The following is a 22560-nucleotide window of genomic DNA, read 5'->3' as shown; positions in this document are numbered from 1 at the left end:
AAATATACTTTGTATTAGAAAGGAAAAAAATTTTTTTTTATGCTCGAAAACCACTCTTGATTCCAACAGAGGCCATGATGATCATGTATGGAGTACCGATGGGTTACTCGACCCCCCTGACGATGACTGACCGTTCCAGCAAGATCAAGAGAGGCAGCAAGGGGGACTGCACGATCCTGCAGCCGACTATGATGGCCGCTGTTCCAGTAAGTATCGTTTGAAGGAACACATTACTGTAGGTAGCATCTCTTTAGGGGTGCCCTGTATTAGTAGACAACAGCTGTTTTATTTATCGTTCAGTCGTTTTTATCTATGGCGCCTCTTCTGCTTTTCGTCCCCAGCTGATTCTCGACCGCATCTACAAAGGCATTTTGGAGAAAGTACAATCGCAGGGCCCTTGGTTAACTCATCTCTTCAATTATGGTCTGCAATACAAGCTCAACTGGATGCACCGCGGATGGGACACACCCATCTGTAACTGGTGAGTCTTCTGCCGTCTCCCCGGCACGATTTATCCCATCTTCGCTATTGTCGAATCTACCGGCAATCGAAGTGTACTTTTCAGTACCTTTGGCATTCCAATAGGTGTATTAATAAGAAATATAGACAAAAGTTGACAGATATGCTCTGAATAATGTTTCATAATTATTAATTATTGGATGAATAAAAACAAATTACAGTATTGATAGAGAGAGCATTTGCATTCATAAAATAGGTCCTCAACTAACAGACATTCGGATGTTGTCAAAAGTTCATATACTGTAATAAGATAGAGAAATACTTTAAGAAAACAATATATCATTTCAGTAAGCAAAACTACATTTGCAATAACCTGATGTTAATTTCATATGAAAAGGGATTATTTGTTGACTTTCGCAGCTGGAAGTCTTAGGCATGAGGGTCATGTTAGGCCTAAACTAGGCCAAAATTTAATAAAATTCAATTTATAAATATCTTGGAATTTATATGATGTTAACCCTTTTACCCCCAAAGGACGTACTGGTACGTTTCACAAAACTCATCCCTTTTTCCCCCATGGACGTACCAATTCGTTTTTGGAAAAAACTACTATTTACATTTTTTTCATATTTTTGATAATGTTTTGAGAAACTTCAGGCATTTTCCAAGAGAATGAGACCAACCTGACCTCTCTATGACGAAAATTAAGGCTGTTAGAGCAATTTGAAAAAAATATACTGCAAAGTGTGCTTGATAAAAAATAACCCTCTGGGGTTGGAAAGTTCCAAATAGCCTGGGGGTGAAAGGGTTAAGAACCTTCTGTCTACCGTACCACATTCCAAAACCGTACCACATTCCAAAAAATTCCTCATACGACTATCGTCCCGCAGGATCGTGTTCCGCAAAATCAGAGCCCTCTTAGGTGGAAGCGTAAGAATTATGGCCGTGGGCGGCGCCCCTCTCTCTCCCGAGACGCACGACTTCATCAGGGCCAGCATCGGCTCACCCGTCTTGCAGGTGAGCAAATCTCTATCTTTCTCGGCTCTTTTTTAAAGTGCCTTTGCAGTTTCTGCTTCAGGGGTCTGTTGAGAGTCCTAAAGGATGTAAGAAAGCTTTTAAGGGGACAGAAATTTTCCTGTGTGCTTACTCGTAAGACTTTCCATTATTTGCTAACTTATAGAGCTCTCCTTGTTCGCAAGATTGTGGAACTTTTCCTCGTTTGGAAACTTATAGAACTTTACTTATTTACGAACTTTCCTTACAGTATTTGCATACTTTTAAAACTTTCTTTATTTTCAAATTTAACAATTTACATTATACATTAACGAGACAAATCACCATTAAGTTCATCCATAAACTTTCTAACATTGCATGCAATTCATTTTTAAATCCTTGAAAGTAGAGTAGTGTTCATTACTTTTTTTTTACTTCTCAACAATTGTCTAGGCAAAAAAGAATCACTAATCCTAAGTGCAATTGCTTCAATGATGGGGTTATCAAATTGTGAAGACTTCAGGAGCTGTGTTTAAACTCAATTATAGGCAATTTAAATTATACAAATTATGTAACATAAACATTGTGTATTTCTATGAATGTAGGTAACCTGGAGCATAAAAATAAGCATGTTATTGGTTGATTATAACCACGTCCCTTTGCGATTGTATTAAAAACTCCAAGGACACTCCAGGAGAACCTTCTTAGAACCGGGGACTTTAGATGAAAATCTTTAATAAACAGTAACAAACAAATGTAAAAAAACTGGTGGAGGAATTAGAAATTCTTATGTCATCCTTTTGATAACAGTGCAAAGGTTTCACGTAAAACGATTGTCTTTTCCGGGTTGTGAACGTACGAAGGAAAGACCTTTGGTGCGATGGTTAACTAGCATTCGTTAGGAAGGCAACTGGTGGCCCTATCTTAACACTGCTGTCACTCATGCGTTGGGTAGAAGCAGAATCCTAACGTAAATGGAAGTGAAACGGTCTCATCCCTGCCTTTGGAGATCTGTCGTCGTCACTTCTTAGATGTGTTGACTTTTACTTCCGTCAAAGTTGCAGCAAATGTACTCTGATAATCTCGTTAGATTTGTTGACATTTCCTTTCTGTCAAACTCGCAGTAAATGTCCTCCGATAACTTTTATCTCATACAAATATCCTCTCATAATCTCTATAATCTCGTGTAGAGTTTCTTCAACTAAAAAATCCATGATTGTACCTAGAGGTATGTCTCTGTCCCAATAAGTTGATAATCAGAAAGGTGTGCAGCATGAAGATTGTGCAAAATCGAATCAAATTGTTTTCTGGTATTAACTAGATCATTTACTTCTAGACAAACCAGATTATTCTTAATGAAGGCCCAGTGGTGGTTCCCGACATCAGCGATTATTTTCTAAGAAAAAAACAAATCTGCTCTCCTCTTTTTAGGGTAAATTTCCAATACATTTGTGCTAGTTCCAAAGAATTGCTATGCGTCTAAAATATTCTAAAACTTTGTTAAATCACCTTGACATTTAAATTAACTGGTCTCTTGACTTTGAGCTACCCTAGAATTATACTGTATGAAACCTTTTTGCTGGAGATGATAGAGAAACTCCTTCATTTAAAGCAGTAAGCAGTAACTAACTTAGAAGAAACTGTTACAGTACATGCTCTACAGAGGGAACTGACAAACACAATGTTCTGAAAATGAAGGTTCTGTTGTAAATAATTGAATCCCACCAATTTCTGTTTTTAATATTCCCAAGCCAATAAAATCAGATCAGCTATGTCTTTTTAATTCACGACTAATCACTTTTACACGTTGAATCCCCAAATCACTAACGTGTTCTACTCGGTAGAGGAAGAGGAAGAGAACGATGCAACCTGAGAAACAACTGACCTCAAACATTTGGCCTTTCCTAAAGATCTAGTCTCGGCTATAAGCTCTGCTGATAAATGACCACAATTGCGATGATCCGTTCATGTCGCTGCATTGAAAATTTATCCAGCTTTCAAATGCTAAGTTTCTCTCTTTGTTCCTTCGTTAGTTATGCTAAAAACCGTCGACATGAGTAGGTCAATACGATATTGCTCGATGTGATCCTGACAATTTTTGTCACGGCCATGATCACCAGGGGGTTTAAATGAGTCTCCACTTTGTCCGATAGCTTATTATATTTTTGTTTTCTAAAATCTTGGCCTTACAAATTTAGAAGATATACAGTACCTACATTATAAATACACACAAGAGCCCTTGTCGCCGATTGAAATGGAAAAGTGTATAAAACAAAAAGTTTGGATGAGATAAGCTCATTATAAATGTAACTAGCAAAAAGAGGCATTTCAAAAATGATAATTTATTACCATTTGATTAATTCTCTTTAAACAAAATCGAAAAAAAAAAAAAAACGGCACTGTAGCAAACAGCTGTGTCGAAGGAACGAGTCGCAGGAACGTATAGGGGCACTCGAAGGTGATAGGATGAACAACGGCTCCCTATATTTCCTTTCCCTCAGTGGATTAGACTGGGTAAGGTCTGTTTGGGGTGCAGATATCTATGGTTATCTTAGGATACGTCCCTGATTATACATGATATCTTCGGATAGTCATTTCAGGGGGTTGGAACTCCGTGATACCCGACATTAATTCTCTCGTAATATCAGTCGCAGAAATATTATACTATAGAATTTGCCGGAAGGAACTTTCCATCAGGACGACATGGCTCAAGCCCAGAAAACTCTTTGAACAAAATCTTCCTTTTTCAGGGCTACGGTCTCACCGAAACCTGCGCGTGCGCCACCTTGATGGACGAGCACGACATGTCCGTGGGTCGCGTCGGCGCCCCCTCGTCCATCTGCGACATCAAGCTCATCAACTGGGACGAAGGCAACTACAGGATCACCGACAAACCAAGACCCCGTGGAGAGGTGGTCATCGGTAAGTGGTTCGAAGGTTCAGTATGAGGAACTGCGCTTAGATGACTCGTGTTCTTTGGCATTTATCGTAGCATGTGAGTTATTTTACTTTAGTTGCAAATGTTGACATTCATCAAGATATTTGTAGGAGCACCAGTCCTTGAACAATAGAGTAATGAGAGAGAGTTTTGCTGAATCAAAGGGAAAACTAACTAAAGTGAGGTAGTTCATATGGTTCTTTGCAATGTCCTTGCACCGACCATTGCAAAATCACGTTCTGCTTTTTGTTCTTCTTTCATTCTGGGAGAGTCTGGTCCGAATTAGCTTCTAGTTTCTTCCACTTTAACCTGACTGATCTGTCTCCTAAACAACTTGATAATACTGATTTTCAGATATTTTAATATTGTCACTGATCTTATATAATGTTCATTCCTCTTATAGCTTATTTATTTCCTTTACTCGCAGCTGTTTTCCCTATTGGAGTCTTTGGGGGTATAGCATCCTACTTTTCCAACTAGGGTTGTAGCTTAGCTAGTAATAATAACAACAATATGCCACTGGCTATAACCTGCCATTCAAATATGTTGAAGTGTTTGTCCGAGGATGTACGTCCTAACCAGCTACCCTCTTTTCCAGGTGGCAATAACATCGCTGTTGGCTATTACAAGAACAGTAAAAAGACCCAAGAAGATTTCGTAGAAGTCGACGGTAGGCGCTGGTTCTTCACGGGAGACGTAGGACAGTTTGACGAAGACGGCTGCTTGAGAATCGTCGGTGAGTTGAGAGCTTATCCACTGGTGTTTTTATAAAGCTTGTGTTGGAGGATAACCGAATCAGACCTTCTGTCTTTACTTTTATGCGTGTAAAAGAAACTCCTTTACATGACTAACTCCGTTGGGGTTTGTTTCTCTTAACATTTTATACCAAAAACTTATCTTTTATAATTCATTAGGAACTTCACAAACTCAAGGAAAATGAAAACCATGTTAAACATAGATAAGTTTTGTTTAACTTGTCAAAATTTACGTCTATAGCTTATAATGACGTGAAGCTGCACTGGTATTGACAGTACACGAGTAATTTTGTTGTGGAGAATTTATTATAAAAACGATTATGAAGACCCTTTGGAATATTGCATATTGTTCTCCAGATTTCACAATATATATTATACAAACAACAAATAGATACATTCCATCATCTTTAAAAATACACACTAACCCCTATATCGTCTCTCAGACCGTAAGAAGGACTTGCTCAAACTCCAGTTCGGCGAATACGTATCCCTGGGTAAGGTGGAGGCGGAGCTGAAGGTGTGCCCCCTGGTAGAAAACGTCTGCGTCTACGGAGAGTCCTCGAGCAACTACATCGTCGCCATCGTGAGCCCCGTGCAGAAGAACCTGGAGGAGATAGCGCAGGGACTGGGCAAGACCGACCTTCGTCGGGAGAAGCTGTGCCTGGACGAAGATGTTAAGAGTGCTATACTAAAAGAACTCGTAACAACGGGGAAAAAGGGTAGGTCGAGTTACTTGCTTCATGGCAGCTTCTGTCCAAGAGTAAATTTATGGTGTCGGGACAAGATCTCGTGTAAAATAAATGTTTTACGGCATGAATTTCAGCCGGAAATGTACTGGAATGTAGTAGTATTTAATTTGTTTTGCCATTAGAAAGTTAACCCTTTTACCCCCAAAGGACGTACTGGTACGTTTCACAAAAGCCATCCCTTTACCCCCATGGACGTACCGGTACGTCCTTACAAAAAAAGCTATAAAATTTGTTTTTTTTCTCATATTTTTGATAATTTTTTGAGAAAATTCAGGCATTTTCCAAGAGAATGAGACCAACCTGACCTTTCTATGACAAAAATTAAGGCTGTTAGAGCAATTTAAAAAAATATACTGCAAAATGTGCTGGGAAAAAAATAACCCCCTGGGGGTTAAGGGTTGTAAATTTCCAAATAGCCTGGGGGTAAAAGGGTTAAGGCAGGTAGATGTCCTGTAATTTATAAAGATTTATCTAGAAGTTCTCTGCATAGGTCGCAAGTCCGCATAGTAAATATAATGTTAAACTGCTATCTTTATCCAGTACTACATTATATTCAGATAACATGCCTCCTCCACCTCATTGGGTATTATCAAGTTATTAACAAGGCATTCAATCATCTAGGTTTGGTAAAATACTCTCAAATGACTACAAGGAACATTGAGACAGTTAAGGTGGCATTGAATCTTTGCACCAATTTGTTGAAGTACAGTAGGGTCCCGCATTATACGTGTTCGAATTATGCGATCGCTATTTTTCAAAAATAAATTTTCTGTATCTGCGAAGCTGTTCAAAGTCTGCTAGTCAAGGACTACAAAGCGTATCAAATATATTGTCTTTTTAAGTCTATTTGTAGCCCTAAATACGGTGATTTATAGTAATGTTACAAAACAATATTAACATTACATCTTATTAACATAATTTCATAATAAATAGCCTATTTAAGGATAAAATTCCACATCAACAATGAAATCAACTGTTAACTGTGCGAGTCCAGCTGACAAAATGTAAACAGAATTGTGGTTACGTTCTCAGCAATCTTTATCTTTCTACAACCTTTCGATAATTGTAATGGTAGTGTTAATGATGGTATATTAAAGCATTATTTTTGTTTAGTACAGTATATATAAAAGCTTTATTTTTCCCTTCGGGCGTTCAAGGTTTTCACGAGTAGACTGGGTTCGTTTATCGGCAGTGAATAGCCTAAACTTCGGTAACGAGTCGGCAATATTTTGTCATATTTTAAACAGTATACATTTGATTTGCAAAGATTGGTTTTGTAGAGTAGACGGTAAAATAAAAATATCTCTCTCTCTCTCTCTCTCTCTCTCTCTCTCTCTCTCCGTAAGAAATAAAACCTTAGTTCACATATGGCAACTTGTCTAAGAATGAAATTAACATGGAAATCGTTAGTTGGGGCTATAAATTCCTGGCTTCAGGAGGTTCGCGAAACAAAAACACGGCATTCAATTACAACAGCTGATTCTCTCTCTCTCTCTCTCTCTCTCTCTCTCTCTCTCTCGTGTTATACAATACTTATGAATAGATGAAGAAACCAAAATCGGTTTTCTTAAAGTGTCAATTAATACAAAACGAAAAAATTATACCGTGTATACATCCATTTCAATCATAGCTTAAAATATGGCATCCGATTTCGTCAGCAAACCCCTATTTTTTAGGAAACTCCATTCTATTCCAGAAAATTTTTACTCTTTAAATAGTCAATTGCGTTATAATAAAACATGTACTTATGTTTTTAAATTTCGGGTGTGTTTTAAAAATCGAGTATTGCTGACTTTTTGTTTTACTTTTGGCTGTGATTAGATCAGCTGATGTCTAGCTTCCGCTCTCACGAATATGCGCGTACGAATACGTTAACAAAGAATTGTTTACACCATGCCTTAATTTATTCAAACCATCAACACAGTTAATATCACATAAGCACCAATGTGTTATAACCTATCATATTTATTGTTTAGTACATTTAAACCCCTCTCTCTCTCTCTCTCTCTCTCTCTCTCTCTCTCTCTCTCTCTCTCTCTCTCTCTCTGTTACATCGAACATAATAGCGGTAACCTAATTGTTTGATGACTTTAAAAATAGGCCTTGTACTTTCTTCTTCTTTTACCTTTTTTTGCATATGGTTCCATAATTGAGGTGGGTACAAGTTGACTTATAACTGAAGTTAGGAAAAGTATTTTGGATATGGAAAGGACAATTATCTTTCGTAACAGTTTAGAATTATCGTAAATTATCATTCTGTCATTAGCGGCAGTTTGCTATTCTGGATTAAACACATAAGGAAAAAAAAGTTTTCCAGCTTTGCTACGAATTTAGGAATTTATATGGATAAGATAAGTAAAATATTTGTAATAACAATGTTTACTAAATGTTTGTAATATTATTAGTTATCACTTTGACCATGTGTGTTTATTGCGTTCGTTTGTTTATTGTGATCGAAGATGGAGCGTAAACAAATGGAAGGTTTCTGTTTCAGGCGGCGTCATAAAGAAAAACTTTATATAAATGGAATTAATTTCATTTATTTGGAAGTTCTAAGAAAAATTAAGTAGAACATTGGTAATAACAAAATCAACATATAATCTATACTTGGTAGAATTGCTGTCAATTAAAAAACTGACCTATACACAGACGTATAAATGCGTCTGTTTCTTCGTTGTGATCAGAGATAAACGTAAACAAAACATTGGTTGTCGTTTTCTATTGTGCTTTTTAGCGTGTTTAGGAAACGCATGATATAAAATCGCCTGTATTTTGATAATTCTGGATTTTCAATCATACAACAAAAGCTAGTCTATAGAGTGATCGTTTTGCAATTCACCAGTTGTCTTATACAATAGATATGACAAACAATAAAATTTACCTGTATTTTGGGTCGTGTTATAATGGGAAATATATGGTGTTTACACCTATCCTGGTTGTAATTTTAACCATTTTTCAAGTTATTAGAACTTTAAAGTATATTAAATGTTTGATTTATTTACAAGAACAATTTGATATTATAAAGAAATACAGTTTAGTACAAAGAAAGTATTGGAAATGGGTAGTAAACACATTTGAATAGGCAAATTGCTGGTTGCCATGGCCTCAATGGAATTATTTCTGTTAGGTGTGTGTTTCGAAATATGCGATTTTCCATTTATACGAGGTCATTAATCGACCAAATTCTCGCATAATTCGGGACCCTACTGTATCTACCAAAGATTTTAAATCATTCATTTAGCAAATGCAACCTTCGTATCACTCCCCTTTCCTCATTTTAAGAGCAGCTAAAATCCTTGGACATTTAGGTAAATCAAGTATAAGATTCTTTATCTTTAAATCAACTCGAGGGTCTTCTTGCTGATGTGCCTCCATCAACAATTAAGGAGTAGGAATCTGCAGGCTGAAAATATGGAGTTTAATTATGTAGTTTGTTAACCTATTTGTGAAAGATAAACTAACCCTCCGTAGTTATGTTGTTTAAACATATGAGAACCAAATTTTTCTCTTATATTTCACAGCTAAACTCGAAAAGTTCGAGCTACCCGCCGACGTCTACCTCACGCCAGACATATGGACTCCGGACACCGGCCTCGTCACCGCCGCCTTCAAGCTGAAGCGGAAAGACATCCAGTCGAAGTACCAGGAAGCTATAAACCGCATGTACGGTTAAGCGATTGTGGGGGGGCTGCTATTTCTGTAAATTGTGTTCTCGTTTTCAAGTTCTGCACGGTCGCTTCCACCGCTCGACGGTTGTTAAAAAAGGTCGAGCGGAGAAAAGCGTCGCTATTTATTTACGGAGAATGTGGTCGAAGTTAATTTATGGGATCGTTCCTTGATGCTTTGTGGGAAGGCGTACAATCAAAAGGCTGGACACTTTCCTTGTGTTAATTCATATTGGAAAAAATGCTCGGGCATTTCTTAATAGGCTTGTGAACTATGCTTTCTTTTTTGTGGAAAATATTTTGTATATAAGGAGTTGCATCAGCCGTCTTACTTTTTTATATTTTATATTTCTTCTGTTCTTCCGTTCACGGCCAAAGGGAATTTTTGGTTAGACTTTGTTTTGACTCGGATTTTTCTCAAGTAACGTTAGTTTTGGCGACCCCTTTAACCGAAGAATTACAAGCAGCTCCAAAGTTGTTGTTTATCAGTCTAAAATTAGAAATTATAACGGCGAAAAGCTATATAGAACGACTTTAAATTGGAGTTTCTTCAGTACTATAAGGTTGTATAACAGAACTATGTTTAGTGTTTTATTGAATGTTGGTTATATCCCAAGTTATGTGAACATCAGAACCAGCCAGTTTAACTTAAGCTATACAGTAATGGTTAAACGATGAAGAATCGTATCTGTGTTTGCTAGAGTAAGTACCGATAGAGATGCATTTTCATTCCATGTTTCCTCAAGTATTTTGAGCTGTTTGGAAATGGTTACTTGTCGTTGGGTCCGCTATTGTTGCGGCGGACTGATGTTTGGCAAATTATCTTTGACAAATATAGGTGCAGCTGTGCATAGGAAATAACTGTTAAGCCCTGTCCACACGATCGAGCAGGTTCGATTGGCACACCTGACCGCTATAGGTAGTAATACATACATACATATACCAAGGCACTTCCCCCAATTTTGGGGGGGTAGCCAACATCAACAAATGAAAAAAAAAATAAATAAATAAAGGGGGACCTCTACTCTCTACGTTCCTCCCAGCCTGACAAGGGACTCAACCGAGTTCAGCTGGTACTGCTAGGGTGCCACAGCCCACCCTCCCACATTATCCACCACAGATGAAGCTTCATAATGCTGAATCCCCTACTGCTGCTACCTCCGCGGTAGTAGCAGTAGGGGTTAATGATGTCAGAAGCAGGAAAATCGCAAGCGGTGGTGTTGCCAGATCCCTGTCCGTGGATTTTCCGCTTCCGACGTCATTAACCCTCATTATCACTACCTACTGTGGTCCGGTATCACTGTTTGCCCATCGAGCATACGCGATCGTGTGGACAGGACTTTAGAAGCTTTGTCAAAGTTTGTACGAATGATGGTTGGTTAGTTCTGCGAATACAATATTGGTGCCTAACATCAGTAGTAGTGTTATGTATATGCCATTTCATCCTCTCATTTGTCATAACAACTCATTCATGAATGTGTACATGTTGAACATTAACCCATAATCATTTCTTTAGTTTTCATTTTTGATAATCATCGCAACTTATTTCACTGACTGCACTCGGTCCTTGAGTTCCACAATGCAAGCAGGAGACGAGGATATGTACTACAGATATATCTATTGTTCTGGACAGTTTTTGTAAATCAACCCTCTGAGAGAGAGAGTGGCAAGGGCTAATAACGTCGTCTGCAAACTTTTCCGGCGAATATCGGTCTCATTTTTAGTTTCTTTTACAGCTTGGGTACAGACTGCAGAAACGCACAAATAACATTGGCCAGTACGAAAAAGATTACGGTCATTGAAAAATCTCGGAGGGTTATTATTGTATAGTATATTCATATGCATATTCTTTAGTCATGGCATAACACATTACCTGGTTACAAAGACTTCCTGTCCTCGCACACAGACGACAGCTCGGCCATCCCGCAGTTTACCCAAATCTTAAGTTCTTCAAAGTTTTGTTTTTCCAGTCTCATCCATCCTCAAGAAAGTGGATTTCAAGTCATTTCCCCCCCACAACAAATTGGGACCAGACATCTTCAATGATTTGAATTTAGAAGTCGTATCACCCTAAATAGTGTCTATGGGTTTTAGTCTCCCCTATTAGTTCATTTAGAATAAATCTTACGAGAACAGAAAGTCATTGGCCTATTTTTCTGTCGTTCGTTACGTGCAATTCTTGAGAACAGCCAGATTTTCAATTGTTATTGATGTTATTTTTTTTTTGGATAATGAACAAATATGTTTTATATTTATCATGAAGAACAGATTAATACATGGGAAAAAAATGTGTTTACTAAAAAAGACTGTAAAAAGTTATTTTCACTTATTAACAGTATAGAGATTTTCATCTAATTATCTTGCAAATTTAAAATGGAAAAAATGTTTATCATGAAATCAGTGTCGGGCGTTTTTGTACATCGTCAGGAGAGGCGATTTTGCGAGCTTCTTTTGCACTTAATTTTTATTTCAACCTGATTGAAAATAGTTTTATAACTTCATTTTTGCATTTAAACCAGATTTTTTTTTTTACTCTTCAGAATATTTGTTAAATGTCATTTTGATAAGTTTAGAAACAATGTGTTAACAAGCACTTAGAAACGTGTTAAGTTTTATAATCGAGCGATTATTAAATCGTGTTGAAAAAATTTGTGCTTTAAAGAAAATATCTTTGCAAATATTCAAAGATAGGAATAGTGTATGATTTTTTTTTTTTTTTTTTTATTAAATCCCTTAGCGTTCTATAATTCTTTCCCCCATTTTTTCACACGAATTTCATTACTGGTGAAGCGTGCCTTAACAGCCATGAATTTTCCTTCCTCGTCAAATCACGGATGTATAAATATTGTATTTATTTTGCATGTATTTTTGAATATGCATTATACAATACCTTACTTTTATCCCTTGCAAATTATAATAACCTTGTACGTGAGATTTTGTCCCGTATTATACGTACATTAAACTCGCCGAGGTCTTCTTTATGTTAGCAACTCTTAACTAATTGTTATATTTAAAATCAGTTTCCCCAAATAACCATATTTTTAGACCATACCAGTTTGAATTTCTAAGAATTAAACCGAGGCACAAAATGATGTACTTGTATGAAGTTTTACCTCTTTAAGTTTTAGCGTATTTTTGTCTTTGATATGAAAATCTGTTTCTTAAGTTTTACGGAACATTTCTAATTTTTTTAAAAGGCATTTAGTAGATGATTTAAAAGGCTTTAAAGCACTCAAATTGTACATAATGTAGGTAATTTTTCAATTTTTTTTTTTTAGTAATCAATGTGAAAATGGTAATAAATATTTAATATATTCTCTATCTTATTTTGTCACTTGATTGGTTCGTGGTTTAATCTAAAGGGAAAATCTAAGAAATATATTTCCTTTATAGCTATAAGAAAGCAAAGTTGGTTCAAAACTCTATATATGAAAAATATAAATTAATCAAAGACAAGATTTTATAGACTGGGAGCTTCAGACGACGCCACTAAAATGGTCTCTTGCAATCTGTCACTGGATTGGACGAGATTTGATCTTACAGAGCCACCATTAATAAGATATACGTTCATGGAGCCTTGGTGAGAATTTGGCTAAAAGTGGGTTAACATATAAGTTGGGGAACCTATTTTTTGCTATAGCTGGGCATTTTAAGCCTTTATAAACCTTCTACACACAGTTACAAGCCTTTCCCACACTTATAACACTTTTCTGCACACATGTGAACACTTTTAGTTATATAGTATACTTATTTATGCTATATGTATAAGTGCAATGCTGCATGCAGTACAAGTAAGGTTAGGATAAGCTATCCTAGCTTACTAATACAGAACTGGAGTACATCGTGCTACTCGCAGTCTCTACCGTATACGTACGGCACTAAATGGAAAACTTTAAGGCTACTAGACACGGAGAATTTCTTTAAAACAGTAAATGCCATAATCTTAAGTGGTTCTGTATCGGGTACTCGCCTAGTAAGATACACACTTCAACGAAACGAATAACAACGATGTCAATGAATTAGCTGTGCAGTAGATGTTAGACAATAATGCTATTTACTGCACGGCCTATCGTAGGATTTGATTGAATGTAACAAGTAAAAACTTTTAACAAAATTCTCACAAAAAGTAACACTTGCAGATGTACGCCTCACGAAAGGCAAAGTGAAATATGAAAAGATGATTTAAACCCAAGTGCTTCAAAAGGGAAAAGTAGCCCAGTGAGGAAAGGAAATAATTAACTATAACGAAAGTACCACAAAACACGAGTACAAAGTAACACTTTTAGAAATACGCCTCACAAAAGGCAAAATGGAATGTGAAAAGATGCTATATGCCCGAGGGCTCCAACAGGGAAAAGTAGCCCAGTGAGGAAAGGAAATAAATAACTATAAGAGAAATAATGAACAATTAAAATAACATTTTACAAACAATAACAACATTAAAATAGATCTTTCATAAATAAACTATGGAAAGGGACACGCCAACCTGTTCGACATAAAAACTTTCTTTACAAGTTTAAATTTTTCATGGCAATAAATGACCTAACAGCCGAAGGATTTGAGTACATCCACACTAATATCAGATAAAGATAAATGTGACCCAAGATGCCTGAGTATGGTATTAACCCATTTACCCCCAAAGGACGTACTGGTACGTTTAACAAAACTCATCCCTTTACCCCCATGGACGTACCGGTACGTCCTTGGAAAAAACTGCTATTTACATTTTTTCATATTTTTGATAATTTTTTGAGAAACTTCAGGCATTTTCCAAGAGAATGAGACCAACCTGACCTCTCTATGACAAAAATTAAGGCTGTTAGAGCAATTTAAAAAATATATACTGCAAAATGTGCTTGAAAAAAAAAAAAACCCTGGGGGTTAGGGGTTGGAAAGTTCCAAATAACCAGGGGGTAAAACGGTTAATCAATGGCAGAGGCAAGGGACTTTGACATTGCCCTATCAAGCACTACAATGCCCTAGAGACTGATCATATATACATATGATCAGCACCCGAGCCCCCTCTACACCCAAGCTAGGACCAAGGAGGGACAGGCAATGGCTGTTGATTAATCAACAGATATATTTAGACCTATAGGCTCCCCCCCAAACCAACCAACCCCGCCCTTCTTTAGCTCACAAGAATGACGGGGTTGCACCGACCAAAGGAACTAACAAGTTGAGCAAGATTTGAACCCCTTCTGGCGATCACTATTCAAGGGCGTTACCACTTTGGTTTGCATAGTTATGAAAAATACAAAAGACTTTTAAAAATTTGAAATTTGTTCTTACACGAATACACACCAACATCCGTTGCTTATAGAAAAACTTGTCCTTAGAAGGGTACAAGTCCCTATAACCAGAGACTGGCTGATTTACTATCTTAGGAAATGCCAGAGCACTTTAGTCCTGTGAAGGAAAGCGATAAATCTGGTCAAACTCCTAACTACCTGTGGATGAAGATGAGGCAGGTGTTAGGCTGGCAGGGATTCGCAGAAGAAACTACTGTATCTGAAAGGATTTGTAGTCTGAACGTGAGGTCTTTACAAGAATTGGATTTGTACACATTCCTTCCATGCTCCCCATTGTTTAGGATATGGGGCGAGATTGAACACAAACTCGCCTGTCAAGCTTACCTGCACTTACTGTCCGATCCAGCACGTAACGGAATCAATGGTGACCTGTCGGAAGAGGAGAATGGCCTGTAACTCTTCCAACAAGCCTGGAGTGATTGCTAGTGTAGCACCTCAAGTAGACAGATTCTCCACTGATGATAGAAATCTTTGATGACATTGCATACACTACTCCAATCCTCCATCTTCTAGTCCATGAAACTGAGCTTACAAATTGAACTGGATTCTCCGATCATGGCAAAAGGAAAATCGACTGTCCAGAAACGAGACAGGGAAAGTTGATTGTCAAGAAATCCCAAGAGGCTAATCTTATTCGAGTAGGCCCCCAAGGAGAGGCGAAAGTAAGCACTCTGGAGCGGTAGATAGTTTGAAGCTATGGGCGTTGAACTAGTAAGTAAAGCTCTAAGACTAAAGAAGAGGTAATTCCTGTATGACTGAAGGATGGGTATCTTGATATGTGTACCCCTCAGGTTCAGTGAGAAGTTTTCTTTCTTGAAGGCAGACCGCAAGGCACTTTCCGTCTTCATCTTCAACAGAAGAGGAAGAATGTAAGCCGCAGTTGACTTCTTCACAGTTAGAGTTAACTGTAAGGGCCTGCAGAACCATCTGTAAGACTTCTAGTACTTTCTTTTCCTTCATATTCCTTTGAAACACAAAGTGAATACTTTCTGCGTTTTGGGATTGTCAAATTCTGGGACAGACTGAAGTATACAACTACACCCAACCAGGAGCAGTGCCTGCTAATACTTCTTTGGCACACATCACATGTCTCTCTCCACACAAAAGATTGAGAGAAATTGGTCGATTGTCCAGGATAGTACAAGGAGCAAGAAGTGCAGAAACTTCTTTCCGGAATGGGGCTGCACAAACCTGTCTTAGAACAAGACGGTGCATAGGTAGTAGAAGTGTGTGCGAATACTACTTTCCAGAGGGTTAAGGTTCTTGGCACTCGCTGCTTCTCATAGTAGATCGTTCAGAAGGGTGGAAGCCATCGTTCCTACCGGCATTGTGCGAAGTCATTCCTGTAAAAAACAGCTGTCGTGCAAGTGTCTGTACCACATATTAATACGTCTACTCAGGAATGCGTATGTTCCTATTATGTATCATACCACCTAATACTATAATCCCATCTCTCAGCAGAACATTCTCGGTACTGCAATCTTTCCCACGGGCAGAGAAACGGTAAGAGTTGATCAGTCTCCCTAGACCTCTTTAAAGAGTTCTTCTACATGTTCCTCTCCTCAAAGTTGCAGCAAAAAGTCTAATGCAGATGAGAACATGCAGTTCTCTTCTACAGAGTCAAGCGAACTGATGGTGATACTCTCACGGGGAAAGACATCGCAATGGCACAACCTTGGAGTGTTTCTGGGATAGGAAGATGCTGAAGGAAAGAAGAAAGGCGGCACACTTCACACTCGATGGTAGCAGAGGTTTGAGGAAGTTGATTTTCCTTAGGTTTACGCTGTCATCATTGAACGGCCACACACGAGGGATAGAACAGCACTAGACATGCCGCCTAACAGAAAAAAGTATGTTGGATAACAGCAGAAAGCACAGAAAACTATTATATAATCACCAGTACGGATGTCAGTAAACACTGCACATCAATGGCTTCTTCAATCAATATCCCTTAAACATGACAATCTGTCAGTATGTTTACTCAATCTGAAAGAAAAAGCAAAAATATTAAAACAGCCACAATGAGAGGCTGCAGAGCAGTACAGTATTTCTGTAATGAACTGCAGGCAAAGGCAAATTGAAGGTTACTTTATTAATGGGGGGGGTGGGGCACTACCTCAACAGGTCAGATACTATAGCTACAGTAAACTTTGGTAGAAAGTATCTCCTTCAGATCTGCCCAAGAAGAAGAGTGCTTCAGCTTGACGAAACAATAATTGACCTGGTGGCCCTGCTTCCGAATGTAAGCCAATGCTGACATGTTTTCTTGATAAATCTTCGAGCACTTCCCCACAAACAGGGATTCCTAAGCTAGAATGGCCTTGAACACGGAGAAAACCTGCAGCTGATTATATACAGGGGTGACTCCTTCTCCGACAACTTCCCGACGGGCGAGTACAACCCATGGCTGTGCCCAGGCATTCATGGAAAGGCATCCAACAACACAGCTTGAGCCAAATGAAGGTAGTCCCACCATTTCATGAATTATAGCCGTTTTTGAATTACTGAAACGAGAGCAGCGTCTAGACCAGAGGTCCTGTTCTAATGATGATTGAGATAGAATAGGATATACGGCTACCTCGTATTCAAGCGACCAACTGAAATAAACTTCTTGAGGGACGCCATTGTCCTACTTATGAACCGACAGTGCTTTTGTTTGCTTGAACTTCTCAAAAAGAAATAAGGAAGGACAGAATGCTCCTTGGATTGAAAAACTTGAAGAAGAACTGATGCTATGATTATTCCCAAATACTTTTTTGCACCGACTCGAATTCCCAACAACCTGATGGACATGAATCTTTTCTAGGGACGAGTTCAAATCTAGCCAGTCATCCAAGTACAATAGAACTCGCGCCTAGAAATGTCATTTATTTTGAGCTTGGAGCTATAGCCATGGTGAATACCTGAGGAACAGTCCTGTGTTTCCTTGAGTCTATAGATGTGAATATAAGCATCTGTTAGATCTAAGGAAAATATCTCATCTTCTTTCCTTACTATCCCCATAACTGTAGGAGGGAGTCTATCTAAAACCTGCAGGGAACTCTTTATTACCACAATGCAATTACTCCTACCTACATATAAAATACGACCCAAAACAGTACAGTAATCAAACAGTGCTTCGGTGCATCTGAAACCCTCCTAACGAAGACGGAATACAGTTGTTTGCTACGCTTAACTACAAAGTTAACAACTAATGCAGTGGCTTCTAAGAGTGACATCTAAACAGCTTGAGTAATCTAAGATTAAAAATTTGGGGTCTCACAAACTATTCTTCAATAAAAGTCAATAGAATTCTTATCACCGAATTTGCAAAATACGTAATCTCCACTAAAATTCTCATGCAGTTACCCATGACCATCATCTCTTTTTTTTCCAAGTCAATTTTCATTAGTTTATCCAAATTGTCTGTGAAAACAGAAAACAGTCAAATATAAAAAGTCTTAGTAAATATAAGAATTATTTGAATTGCAACTTTCGAAAAGACCAAATCGTGCATTCGATATCCAAGTCAGTTTCTTCTAAACCAACATCTACATTGTCTTCTCGATCCATTCCTGTTGAAGCATCAGCTCTTGAAAACATATTTTTTTTTTTTTACTAATAGATGCATCCTTTGCGCCTTTGCTAGCCAAAGGAGATTCGTACCTTTTTTGAAGTACTAGCCCCAACACTAACACCAAATAATCAATAACCATATCGGATGAGATCGTTAAATTACAACACCAGGTTTATCTAATCACACCTAGCACAAGGTACACTCTAATGTAGGAGGGTGGACACAACCGCCCTCTTCCTATAATGTCGCCTAAAATACTTATTAAGACGGTGAACACACGCTACCCCTGCACGAAGAGCACATCGAATGCGGGTCTACCTCTGGCTTCGACAGCCACGCACCACAAGACTTACCGGCCTTAGGCCCGGGGCAACGGCGTTGGGATTCCATAAGGAAGTACTAAAACACCAAGCAACATAAGAACACTGGGAAGGGAGGTGGATGAAAGGGCAAAAGGGAATGGGTAAAACACGCGGTAACCACGTGGGGACACAAAGGGTCGGACGGGATGTGAGAGAGCGGCGAGATGTGAACTACGCCGCGACCAGGAGCTTACTGACGATCGAGACCTAGCAACATGCTCTCGTACGCTGACCCGGGTCGCCTCAGGGCGAGTATCCATCCACCACAGAGGGACCCCACTAGGGAAAACGGAGATAGGGGAGACTACACAAAATTCTGGTCGGTTGGGAGAAGAATCCCAGATACTCCTAAGAAAGTAGTTCGAGGTAAGTACTCCGTGTTGGAACAAATATTTATTATATAGGACATGTGAAAGTCGGGATGTACGCTAATCTCATCACCGATAGACTAAACCATGATATAATAAATGAAGTTTGACTAGCACTTGATTGTGCACTCAGTTGAAGCATCACATGAAAAAAAACGGTAATTATAACACCGAAATAAGCTGTTAATAACAAAACAAACCCCAGTAAAATGAACACGAATTAGGGACAATTCCGTCTTAAAACGGAACAGACAGAAAGAACACGCATGAAAGGTGATCCCGGTCAACACTGTGAAGATAAGAATAAACTGAGCACGGGTACTTGACTTAGTAATGCTTAACCCTTTCGCCCCTAAAGGACGTACCGGTACGTTCTTGCAAGACACTGTCATTTACATGTTTTAGCATATTTTTGATAACTTTATGAGGAACTTCCGGCATTTACCAAAAGAATGAGACCAACCTGACCTCTCTATGACAAAATTTAAGGCTGTTAGAGCAATTTCAAAAAAAATATATAGCAAAATGTGCTCGAAATTTAACCTTACCTTGGGGGTAAAAGGGTTAATTGATGCTCACACGCGGCTATTAATGACGTAGGCGCCTGAGTAGCAGGAGTGGTTTCTGATAGGAACTTGGGCTCTAGGACGAAAAGAGGAAGAAAAGCTTGAGAGAACAGATATAATAATGCTAAGGTGGGTTACGGGAATATCACTACTTGAAAAATTGGAAAATGATGCAAGAAGAATGGCACGTGTAGTAAAGATTTCGATGATAAGATTATAACGACTGAAATGGTGTGGGCAAGTGTTAAGGATGGATGGTGGGGAAGGAGTGAAGAGGGCTTGCGAGGAACCTGTTAGGAGATCAAGAGGGAGGAAGAGAATTACATGGTGAGATAAGGTGAAGGATGACATGGAGAGAAGAGGTTTGGTGGAAGAGGATCCCTTTGATGGAAGGCATTGGGGAAGGCGCATCCGGCAACCGACCACTTAATGCAAGAATAACGGTGGGGAAGAAGAATGATGTAGGTACACGGGTGAGAACTAGGACAAAGGTTACTTCGTAACACGGTGTGGACGACGACGTGCGGATTCAAAGGTGCTGTGGCGTTCTAGCGAGCCTGAAGTTGCAAGCTCTCCCCTATACTCGATGATTCGGTGCTCTGCATGTTGATAGTGACCCTAGAGCAGTAGAGCTATGTTTATTTGGTAATCAGGTCACATTGCATTGCCTATCCAGCACCTCCCCAAAAATAATTTCTGACGATGATGGCCCAAACAGCTTGGCCACATGTGCTTTCTTCATATCAATTTTTCTTTTTTATATGTATTTTACGTGACATTCAACTAGAGGCCGAACATATTTATTCATAAGAGAGACCGTTAACGCACGCAGTGCAACAATTATCTAAATCTTAACGCTTCTCTCGACACGGGATGCAAAATAAACAATCCCGCATTTAACACAGAAATGCATATCAAAAGGAAGAGGAAGACATCCCAGATTAACCCTTTTACCCCCAGGCTATTTGGAACTTTCCAACCCTTCACCCCCCAGGGGTTATTTTTTTTTTTTTTCAAGCACATTTTGTAGTATATTTTTTTAAATTGCTCTAACAGCCTTATTTTTTGTCATAGAGGGGTCAGGTTGGTCTCATTCTCTTGGAAAATGCCTGAAACTTCTCAAAAAATTATAAAAAAATATGCAAAAAAAAAATATAAACAGCAGTTTTTTGCAAGGACGTACCAGTACGTCATGGGGGTAAAGGGATGAGTTTTGTGAAACGTACCAGTGCGTCCTTTGGGGGTAAAAGGGTTAATATGAAGGTAAACAACACTAAACTCTAAAAAATAAAAAATGGATTCGCAGTCGTAATGATACAGCATACCAGAAGAGCTATGATGAGAAGACTGAAATGGATTTTCTTGTTGCTTAATAGTATACCACTACACTATATCAATACTGTACTTGAATCAAAGGCTACTGAAGTGAAAGAAACTAGAATACCTTAAATACTTGGAATAGATGTCAACATATTCAGTTTGAGAGGGAAGTCGGATGAACCGTCGGTTACATCAACAGACAAAAATCAAAATCCCCTCATATCTCGTAGGTATGATTCCGAGACTTGATATTCTAGAATCTAATACTGTCTTACCTGATGAGGTTGTTCACTGGTAACAGAAGCAGAAAGCTATCAAGGGTTGAATACAATGGCCATCGGTAGATTAATAAATAAACATGAAGACTTAGATCTTATTCTCTCTCCTCAGCTGGCCGACAGATGCGAGACTGCTTGAAGCGAGTCATCATAGACCCACTAAAAACAACTTCTTCCAGCCTTAGGGAGTTCTTTGGGCACACCTAACTTAGCTCCTAAGAATTTATATATTTTTTTTCAACATATAGCTAATTAGATTTAATTTCTATTAATATGCAGTATTACGTATTTTGTTAAACTTCTATTCACTCAAAAAATAGAAAATTACTGTACAGGGTACTTGAAATTACAAATTTTAAAGTCGATTTGCATATTTCTTAATTATATTTACTTTGTATTTTTCCTAATAATACAATCTTGAGTCCTTTTATATACATATGGCATTATCAAAGCTGGAATGGACGTTAAGATTTAAGTAGGTAGTTATAGCTAACGACAGATCAGCGAGACGATCACTTCTGACGTTCGGGCCTGGACGAATGCGGACAATTGTCCTTTAATAGGAAACTCATCCCTATAGGGAAGGAACTTCCCATGAACCAAAATCCAGCTGGTTTAACTTCTACAGGGAAATATCGAGAGCACTCGGCAATGTACACGAGGGAACGTGATCAACTACCACTAACCTTTTAATGGTCTGAGCATGAAGATGACGTAAGTGTTAGGTTAAGTCCATGCTATGAGTAAATGATAAACGATCATACACGAACTATAAACAGTACTGTAGTATGTTATCCAAATGTAAACACATTAAGAAACGGATTCTGAACGAAGCGAAAAATCTGTTTTTGGGCTCAGGCCATGTCGTCCTGATGGAAGTTTCTTTATAGTAGCTTCCTAGGTTATATTTAACTACAGTGATATAGCCCAGAGAATTTTACTTAAGGTATCCAGAATTCTAACTCCTGGCGCGAATATCCCTGGCTTTCGCCTTTAGGGATATCGCATAATATCAGAGGATGTATTCTCGACACGCCACATAGCTATCTACATCCCTAATAGCGTTTACGCTTCGAGAGGGAAAAGTGGCAAGAATTGGAGGAGAGCCGTTATTAAGGCACGCTCTATCTCCTACTGTTGAGTACCTGTATGACGTCACGTCCGGGCGCCATCTTGTTATTCTTGGTTTATGTATATTCTATTCATTCTTCCCCTTGTTTGCCATCCAATCCAACTCAC

The 22560-nt window shown here is 38.4% G+C and overlaps 1 protein-coding gene across 1 annotated transcript; it reads left to right on the top strand.

Annotated features, from left to right (window-relative positions):
- The first annotated feature begins 74 nt into the window (after positions 1 to 74).
- On the top strand, positions 75 to 12833 carry LOC137618761 (long-chain-fatty-acid--CoA ligase 4-like). Its single transcript, XM_068348946.1, has 7 exons — positions 75 to 206; positions 342 to 481; positions 1350 to 1476; positions 4203 to 4374; positions 4989 to 5126; positions 5589 to 5864; positions 9416 to 12833. The coding sequence occupies exons 1-7, from the start codon at positions 75 to 77 to the stop codon at positions 9565 to 9567; spliced, it is 1137 nt and encodes a 378-aa protein (XP_068205047.1). The 3' UTR covers positions 9568 to 12833.
- Positions 12834 to 22560: the final 9727 nt, after the last annotated feature.

The sequence above is a fragment of the Palaemon carinicauda genome, chromosome 25 (assembly GCF_036898095.1).
Source record: "Palaemon carinicauda isolate YSFRI2023 chromosome 25, ASM3689809v2, whole genome shotgun sequence".
Lineage (NCBI taxonomy): Eukaryota > Metazoa > Arthropoda > Malacostraca > Decapoda > Palaemonidae > Palaemon > Palaemon carinicauda.
Note: the sequence above shows the minus strand (reverse complement) of the source record. Positions and strands in the feature narration are given on the sequence as shown.

Coding starts and splice junctions, on each gene's coding strand:
- LOC137618761 (XM_068348946.1), top strand. CDS start 75: ATGATGATCATGTATGGAGTACCGATGGGTTACTCGACCCCCCTGACG. Junction 1,477..4,202: donor TCGGCTCACCCGTCTTGCAG/GTGAGCAAATCT, acceptor TTCCTTTTTCAG/GGCTACGGTCTCACCGAAAC. Junction 5,127..5,588: donor CGGCTGCTTGAGAATCGTCG/GTGAGTTGAGAG, acceptor ATCGTCTCTCAG/ACCGTAAGAAGGACTTGCTC.